This window comes from Temnothorax americanus, unplaced genomic scaffold (genome assembly GCF_048541705.1).
Source record: "Temnothorax americanus isolate GAGA-0224 unplaced genomic scaffold, ASM4854170v1 Scaffold33, whole genome shotgun sequence".
Lineage (NCBI taxonomy): Eukaryota > Metazoa > Arthropoda > Insecta > Hymenoptera > Formicidae > Temnothorax > Temnothorax americanus.
In genome coordinates, this window is record NW_027509475.1 from 2,324,967 (window position 1) to 2,334,776 (window position 9,810).

General features: G+C 38.8%; 1 protein-coding gene across 3 annotated transcripts in view; it reads right to left on the reverse strand.

Annotated features, from left to right (window-relative positions):
* Positions 1-4,644: 4,644 nt before the first annotated feature.
* Flo2 (flotillin-2) overlaps positions 4,645-9,810 on the reverse strand; it is a 73,799-nt gene continuing 68,633 nt past the window's right edge. For all 3 annotated transcript variants that reach the window (XM_077413501.1, XM_077413500.1, XM_077413499.1), the window contains 7 exons: positions 9,444-9,740; positions 8,537-8,769; positions 8,241-8,360; positions 7,930-8,144; positions 7,633-7,816; positions 7,379-7,525; positions 4,645-7,189 (listed from right to left, as the gene is read on the reverse strand). In XM_077413501.1, the coding sequence (XP_077269627.1) occupies positions 7,160-7,189; positions 7,379-7,525; positions 7,633-7,816; positions 7,930-8,144; positions 8,241-8,360; positions 8,537-8,769; positions 9,444-9,723 (1,209 nt within the window). In that variant the 5' untranslated portion in view covers positions 9,724-9,740 and the 3' untranslated portion in view covers positions 4,645-7,159. The remainder of the gene's footprint in view (positions 7,190-7,378; positions 7,526-7,632; positions 7,817-7,929; positions 8,145-8,240; positions 8,361-8,536; positions 8,770-9,443; positions 9,741-9,810) is intronic.

The following is a 9,810-nucleotide window of genomic DNA, read 5'->3' on the forward strand; positions in this document are numbered from 1 at the left end:
TCCATTCTTCACGCTTTTATTTGTTTATATAAATATAGTTTAAACAAACGAAAAAATCGGCAATATAGCGATTGATCCTTAAAGTAGGATAGTTGATAAGGTAACATGACGTTTTTCAGATTTTTTTAGAACACTTAAAAGTATTTTTTAGGCGTCGGACACGAGTGACCCGATGTTACCAGTCAGTTACAGGTGCCGAAAAAGACGTTACCAGCGAAGGGTTAAGATGCCATTAACCAATCGCAGAGCCGTATTAGCATGATCTTAAGACATAAGATTCGACTATGAATACCGGCCGTAGGCTATATATTTAAGACCGTCTTAAGTACAATCTTAAGACGTCATGAACCAATCACAAAGCCGTATCACCATCTTAAGACATTATATACCTAAGTCTTGAAATAAGAACCGATTATGAATACCGGCCGTAGACCCCTTGGCTTCAGACATTGATTTACAAGGTGTTGCGTGGTCCAGCGGTCTTGTGTGCTATATGCTTAAGGCCCGTGCACGTAACAAAGTTTTATACTACGTTTACGCGAGCGTTACTTCTGTAGTAACTTACGCGACGTCCTTCGCGTAAACGGGATTTTGTAGTAACTTACGATAATTTACTCCGCGTAAACGAGTAATATATCGTAAGTTACTACAGAAGTAACGCTCGCGTAAACGTAGTATAATTATATTATCATAAATTAATGAAAGAAACAATCGCTAGATTAAATATATTATATGTATATAGGTAACGCCGATAACGGCCGGGTGTCGAGCGATGAATATTTTGCGATCCATTTATTAAAAATATGCAGTAACTTCACATCGTGTATGCCATTACTTTCAGTTAGAGTAGAATATGACACGATAATAGTATAATATTGTCCTCTATCTACGCAGGCTGTCCTCGAGACGCTTCTAGCACACATAATTCTTTCAAAATATACCTATTACTACGTTTACGCGAGCGTTACTTCTGTAGTAACTTACGATACGTCCTTCGCGTAAACGGGATTTTGTAGTAACTTACGATAATTTACTCCGCGTAAACGAGTGATATATCGTAAGTTGCTACAGAAGTAACGCTCGCGTAAACGTAGTATATGTACGTTATCCAGTGTTCATCGTTTACAAAAGATATCAAGTTCATTCCTCTCGAGACATTTGTTGGTATAATTTTGAATTTCTAACTAGAATCATGGACTTGACTCTTATACAGATAAAGATATTTTTATTCTTTTGGTCGGTTATTCGTAAATGTGCTGCAAACTCTCGCGGACGTTCGCATCAGGAATCATCAACGATGGCACACCACGCTTACGGCTTACGGCATTACGGCTTACGATACAGAGATTTATATTAATTGAGGAGAATCGTACGTACTTGCTTGCGATGTAACATAAATAACACGAAAAACAGTGTCATTCGCGACAACAAATTCACATAGAGTGCACAGGCTACACGCTACAGAGCAGTTTTGCAATCAGTTGTATTAATGGTATTAATTAAAGATCTTTGGATATATATCACTTGAGACAAGATCGACTCCAATTTAAAAAATGAGAGAGCGAAAGAGAGAGATAACACGCAAAGCGTATGTCCAAGTGCACAACTATACATATATCGTTATAATTTTGTACGTCCTTAAAAAAATGTTATCTCTCGAGAATCGCCTTCGAAACAGAAAACAGTAAAAAACAGTGAAAATGCCGTTGCGAATGTTTATCTCAAAGTTTATTCGCAAAGATCCTTAATCGTGTGAAACGTGCGTGTTGCATTGTATGTCGAAAACTATTTAAATTATATAAAGGTACAAGCGGCAAAGCACTTAGCTAGAGCGCAAACTTTTATAAATATCTAATGTGGAATATCGACGTTGACAATTTTATCCCTCGACATATTTAATGCGGCGCGGCGCGGCGTGAAAATAAAGAATAAGCGCACAACATATACTACGTTTACGCGAGCGTTACTTCTGTAGTAACTTACGATACGTTCTTCGCGTAAACAAAATTTTCCTTCGCGTAAACGGGATTTTGTAGTAACTTACGATACGTTACTCCGCGTAAACGAGTGATATATCGTAAGTTACTACAGAAGTAACGCTCGCGTAAACGTAATAGTAGAGCTCAATATAAATATGCAGAATGTAGCAAAATTATGTATATCAAAGTATCAAGTTACACGTAAAAAGGAAATTTATTACACGTGGTGGGATTGCAATATACGTGGCGCGTGCAAACTATTTGCCCCAACGTCCAATACATCTTCCACTTGTGCTCTTTTTACGAAACGCACCATTTTTCACAAACTTTTTATTTTACGCTTAACCAATTCACACACACACTTGATGTTTATGTTAGTTGGAAGATTACACAATTTCAATACAAAGAATTTTACTTGATTCACACGACACCACGTGCTTTTCATTTTTTGCTTTTCATTTCTCTTTGGGAAATTTTAATACGTTTAAAAAACATGAATAGTATACATGTATTGCGAACCAAGTTGAAAGGAAAATGTTACTCGTTGCATCATCTCCTTTTTCTTTCGCAAAAAAAACCCAGCAAAAACTACGAAATATTGGCCGTATAAACATCCTGCATTTTACGTTAAACTCTCTCATGCACGCGATGAATATAATATTCTACTATACGATAATTGACTAAAACCTGTATCGCTCTTGCTACTTAAGAGAATAGCGATCCAAGGTTTTACAAAATGCGCCCTCTCTTCGATATACGAGATATACTGGGCAACAAACGTATCGCAACAAAAATTTTCGTCAAAAATTGCCCAACTTCAAATAAGCATAACTCCGCGAAAAAAAATTTGTCATATCTGAAAGTTTTTTTTTTTAGGATGAAGTCTGTACTTTAAAGAACCATTGTTCAATTTTAAATTTAGCCTCCCCCCCTCCCGCCGTTCTTCCAAAAGTAAGGACGTGTTTTTTCTCCGAAAACGTGCATACTTTGACACATTTTACGGAGTAGAATGAAATTTTTCGGAGAAAAAACACGTCCTTACTTTTGGAAGAACGGCGGGAGGGGAGGAGGCTAAATTCAAAATCGAACAATGGTTCCTTAAAGTACAGACTTCACCCTTTAAAATGAAGAAAAAAAAATTTTCAGATATGACAATTTTTCGCGGAGTTGTGCTTATTTGAAGTTGGGCAAATTTTTGACAAAAATTTTTGTTGCGATATGTTTGTTGCCCAGTGTAGATCGTGGCAATTTTAGGAAGGCAAAAAAGAGAAATAGGAAAAGTATGTGTTACAACGTCATACATTTGTCATTCACGGAGAAAATGGACGTAGCTGAAATAGTATACTATAGATTTTTTATAGAAAATCGACGCGCCCTTGTATCTGGATACGTAGAAAAGTGAATCGAGCACACAATCGTATATTTAATATTACACAAGCGATGAACGATACGTTGAAATCGAGTACGTTGAATTTCAGATGTAGACTACTGCATAATATAGAATAACACGTTGTGCATCGTCGTAAGATTTTTCGTGACTTGATTTTAATTAATATCAAAGCAAATCTAAACCATCTAAACACAGATCTTTCCGTATCTTTCGCACGAGTACGAGTGCCAAACAACGAGCTCAACATGGCCTAATAGAGAGAAACTGCGTGTATACATATTTTCTTCTCTTTATGATGCATCGTCCGCATCGCATAACGGCACGTCGTTTAACTAGGTTCAAACGACGAACACGATCTTTCTCTTATATTAGCTTAACAAGGGCACGCGGATAATGCGAAACGTCCTGACGCGTGTTATTTTCTCTTTGAGAGAAAAGAGAGGAAGATAAAACGAGAGATAGGAGTATATTAGTGGAAGTACACTTCATCGATAAAATATATGTAAACAAAGTTAGTACGTTAGTACTGTTAGTATTAATCACGTAATGTTAGCGCAAAGACATCAATAGTCGTCTTAATCATCTATCAAGAATATATTTTACCTCGGGATATCCTATCGACAGAAACGCAGGAATACTTTTATGTGGTTCGCCGTATCGTTTGGAAAAAACATATTGGACGCCTCGCAAAAATCTGCGTATGGCACGATGATCAATAATTACCTTCGATTATATAATATAAGCCGATTACATCGGATTTTTCGTCGAGAATTCATAACTATTCTAAATCTGTATATATGTGTTTGTGTTGTGTATGCTTTCTCGCATTGACTACTCATCGGAAGAGAAAGGTTTGCGCTAAAGAAAGGTGCTAACGTCTTAAAAATATAGATTGATATTTCTTTCATTTTTGAGATTATTGAATTTCTTACGTTGACGCCTCAAAAACGATATCGATTAACGTTTTCTTTTAGCTAGTTTATAGCAGCTATTTTAGAGCCGGCAATGTATCTTGAATAAACGTTCTGCTGGAATTTATCAAGTTTATACATTCAATCGCTAAATACTTTCTTCGTGGCTATTTCATCTCTATTATCATCGTCATCATTATTATTATTATTACGTTCTGGGCGGGGTGGGGCGGGGAGACTTTGACTTTTCTTTTTGTACTGATTTACTGCATTAAGCATTTTGGGAAGACTTTTCTGTCTAATAATTTGATATATCTACTGCGTTCCCTTCTCTCAATAACTACAGATACTTAATGGAGAAATATTATTTACATGTGTGTGTGTGTGTGTGTGTGTGTGTGTGTGTGTGTGTGTGTGTGTGTGTGTGTGTGTGTGTGTGTGTGTGTGTACATATTGTACATCCTTACGTGTGAAATGCTGTTAATCATTAAATAAAATGTTGTCCGTAAATGCGTTACAAATGGATATAAATATTCATTTAAAATGATGAGCAACGTAAATAAAAAACGATAACGCTGTTCGCTGTATACTAATACATGTACAACTTTACGACAGATCTCATTTCTCGCATTCTACGTAGACTTTATAGGTATGTCGCTTTAGTAGTCACAAACTAAAATCTATAACGGGCATATAAAAAAAGCATTTTATTTAACACAAACTATCATTTCTATTAAAATATTAAAAAGACTAATGAAAAACGAGGGGTAATGCGCGCGCGCGTGTGTGTGTGTGTGTGTGTGTGTGTGTGTGTGAGTGATATCTATAATTCGCACATATAATCATCAAGTTACTGTGAAAAATAATATCGAACTTTTAATCAGATCATCCAGTTTTCTCTACTAGTGAGTCGATATCGTACACAACGTGGCACTTGTTCAGCTTGCCGGAAAATACCGTTTTTTCGCATTAATGCTGTGAATTCCGATGCGTGGTCAACCGAGAATATGTATCGCGCGTCGATGTACGACGGTGTCAAGCATTCTCTTCAATGTGCGCTCGCGTGGCGCACTTTCCTCTTCTTTTTGTGTTTCACGACAATATAGAAACTCTTTTCACAACTATTATTCACATACGTGACTCTAAATATGTACAGCGACTACAGGTAACGGCAAACCGCACGTCCTGAATCGCGTTAAACATCTCGTCCTTCATTTTCCCTTTTGTTAAATCACTTAATTATGTTGAACACAATGATATCGAAACGCTCTTAATCATATCGATTACAGTTAAACTTTGACGTTCCGTATTGATTACGTAGTGACTATTGAGTTGTGTATTGTGTTCTGACGGGCGAAAGTGGAATGCATAAACTGCGTGTGTTGAGATAGCACAAATAATACTCTTACAAAACTTGAAAGAATCTCATTCTGAGTAACTCACGTTGCTCGTACTCTACAGTTCAAACTAAACAAATGTACCATAATACGATACGTGTTGTACACGCGAAAAAGGAATGACAAGTTTATATTCGCGTGTCTATCTAGGCTAAAATAAATCAAGTAGAATACTTTTACATTATTTTAGAACATTCATTTTTTATTCGTCAAGAAGAATTGAACACGTTAAACACAAGAGGAATAAAATGTCTCTTGAGTGATTTTTGTCGCGTGCATTTTATTCTAAAATCGTCCCTTTCTCGCGTGTACTACAACGTACACGTAAGACAAGATACGTCTGTGTCTGCGTGCGTGTGTGTACGTGTATATTTATTTAAATATATTGTCTTAAAATGTATCAAAACAAGAGCGTTGTTATACGTCGTCAAAAAATATTTTAGAAAATATTTCACGGTTGTGGAAGAGAAGCAGAATGAATTTTTGTTTTGGCAGTGATTTTATTAGGCTTATTTCTCATTTGATGTATGTTTGTTATCTCAATTTTGTATATCGTAATCAGGATCCTCGCGTATACGTCATCCAATGTCAGTGATTTCCTTTCTTAACGTTCCTGTCTTCTCGTTTTGTCGTTTTCCCTAATTTACTTGGTGTGGAAGAGCGAATAATTTCTGGTACGCAGTAAAATGTGTTACTTGATAAAGATTTATATCTATAGGAACGAACGAACCGTGTTTATTTATTGAGAGCGCCTTTACTCTCCTCTTTTCCATTACCTACTTTCATTTAACTTTTAGTAAATAAAAAAAAATACGTCATACATCTTTTACATCGTGTAAATGTCGCGACGCAGTTTATGCATTCCAACAGCAAGCGGTCACATTTGCATTACATTCTTATAATCGTTTCTATCTTAGGCACGGCCATGGGCAGTGCTTCTTTTCGCAACGTTAAAAAGCGATCAATACTTATAATTAGAACAATAAAATCTATCGAAACCTTTGAAGGATTGTCGCGGTTTTGTGTGTGTGTGTGTGTGTGTGTGTGTGTGTGTGTGTGTGTGTTTTGTGTAACCAATTTATAATTCAAGCGTGCTCGTTAATCGCCCATTCTCTAAATCACGATTACATCAGTATCACACAAAGGAAATGCAACGTTATCGATGCACGCGTACATATCGTGTTTAAGATAAGAAACGTGCGAGTACGACGCAACTTGAATGGATTTATTTGCGCAATAAGGGATAAAACAAACGTGTGCCCGCTGGCGTGTGCGGCACTTGCTTCGACCGGACTTGAGGTAGAGCACACGTCGGGAAAGAGGAAAAAGCAGGAGACGCGCGGTGTCGTCGATAGATGATAGAGTAGCAGAGAAACCTTTGGCGGTATAGAGATTTTGCCTTTCTTCAAGTTTTCTTTTAATCTGTTCCAAGTTTATTCGCCTGTGGTCGCCGTTCTTGAATTCACATCGCTCATGAGCATATTACTTTGCTCCTGGTATTTTCCCCAACACCTGTACGCGTAGAACAATGTTGGTTACGTTAATGGTCTGCGAGAGTTTACACGTGTCCACTAACTTAAGCTTAAGCATAAGAATCGTTTGAATACACGCGTTTGGCACGCTGCCTGCTACAGCTAACGTTCGTAAGAGACGACGGTAAGAAAGGAAAAAACAGAAACAAACTCTCACTTTAGAACTTACCTTGGAAAGATCTACACCAGTCAGTGCTTGTACAGCTGGAGGTACTTGCCCAACGAGACGCGTAAGTTCTCCGCTGGTCGCGTCGCTGCCGCCGAGAAGCACAATTTCTTCCGTTCTCGCTAACGGTGCCGCGACCTCGGCTGCGATCTAACGGAGAAACACATTATCGTCGTCCGTATTATCAATACTAACGCGCAGTGCGTTACGTTACACGGCGTTAACAAAATGCCTGGAACAAACGCCGCGCCACTCACCTTTGGCAAGGCATTCAAAGTGATGTTGAGTATCGCCGCTTCGCCGTACTTTTTGTAAATCGCTGCTTTCATCCGCATGCGTTCGGCCTCTGATACACCGACGGCCTCTAGAGCATGAGCCTCGGCCTCTCCGATCAATCGAATCTTCTCAGCTTCGGCTTTCGCGGCGTTCACAGTTTGAGTTCTGTAAGTGGCGGTGTTTAAACATTGTGTCGAAAAGAGCAAAGAAAAGAAAAGAAAAGAAAAAGGAAGAAATCACTACGTCCTCCTCGAGTAGCTCTGTCACGAAACGTCTACCTCTTTCCCTCGGCAATTCTTCCCATTTTATAGAATTCAGCTTCGGCTGGTAATCGCACTGTGCTCTGGAGCTCATGCTCCTTTCGACGGATCTCCTGTTCCTCGACTTCGATTTGTTTGCGCCTCTCCACAACGTCTATCTGTATCTCCTCGTTTCGTATTCGCTGTTTTATCTTAGCCGCTTGAAGTTCGTAAGCTAACTGGGCCTCGGCTTTCTGAAGACACGCAGAATAAAGTAGAGCACGGTACGTGAGCACGATTAACTTTGTTAAAAATATATCGATCCCGTATTTCGCAAAGAACAAACTTACCGCTGTATTTACTTCTTGATCAAAATGAGCCTTCTGCAATTGGTAGAGTCTTGCGTTGTCCTCTATCTTTGTGTCGGTATTGTATTTTATATCCATCGCCGACTTTTCGCATTCTGCTTCCTATCGTGGAACAGGAAAAAAATTATGATATCGTGAGAGTGCGTTAACAAACTAATAAACAGAACAGCGTGTAGTCTTCCGATTAAATTAAAATGTACGGAACCTACGAGACTATAAAGAGAGATCTTTCTCGAGAAACACTTGTCATTTTCGTGCGAACACGAGCGAAGACATACCCTAATACCGGCATCTCGATTTGCCTCGGCGACCCCTACATCAGCGTCTCTTTTAACAGCGGCCGTCTGGGCTTTGCCGAGCGATGTTAAATATTGAACCTCATCGTAGACATCCTTTATCGTAAACGAGAGAATCTCGATGCCCATGCGACCGACGTCCGGTGCGGCGACTTCTCGCACGAGAGCCGCAAATTGATCTCTATCCTTGTAGACTTCCTCCACGGAAAGAGTTCCTGAGGAAAAACCATCATTTTCTTCCAACCATTTTCGTCCTCCATCGGAAGCTTTAACTGTAGCTTTAATTAACTCACGTGACGGAACCTAATTACGTAGTTTTGCGCATATTTTGAAACAATTTTGTTGTTATTGTTGAATACAATATAATTTAATACGATAAAAATATAGATAGATATCAAATATTTGGAACTTTTCTCATATCTAAATTACATTCTACACATATACATTATAGACATTACAGACACTACAGACATTATAAATTATTCATCGTTTAACAAATATTAATCTAATGTTAAGCTCGAAAGTTTTATTGTATGTAGGAACGCGTACCAAAAGTTATTACAACTGTGGCGTGCATTTATTAAAATGTTTATTATCGTATATATTACAATAACTTTGATGGTAACTTGTAATCCGGGTTAATAAAAAAAAAAAAAGCTACGTAGCTCTCACGCGTCGAGAGATTGCGGGAGGATCAAAAGAGAGAATGGCGTTACCTGTTAATTACTATAATAATAATAATAATAATGAAGTAATAAGGAAAGAGGGGGTGAAAGAGAGAGAGAGAGAGAGAGAGAGAGAGAGAGAGAGAGAGAGAGAGAGAGAGAGAGAGAGAAAGTGTATGTGCGTGCGTGCGTGTGCGTGTATATGAGCGAGTGAACAAACGTACCCAGTATAGCTCGAAGATGACCCTCTAAGGTGGATAGGATCGTGGACTTGATTTCGTGAACGCTCTTTCCGAGAAACTGTTCACTGGCAGTATGCAACAATTCGTCGGCCTTCATGATTTTGCACTGCGCCACTCCAGTGACCGTCAGCGGCACCCCCTGCGCCGTTTCTACGCTCTCGCACACCGGGTTCAGAGTCATTACCTCCAGCGACAAGCGCTGTACGTCGGTGACGAACCACCAGGTGAACGCGTATCCGCCGACGATGGTCCTCTTTCTCATGGAGCCGCAGCATCCTCCTGTGAAACGTAAAGACGCGTCGTACGAATGTTTTTCAACAAATATTTGCGAGAAACGTTACTTGCAAGT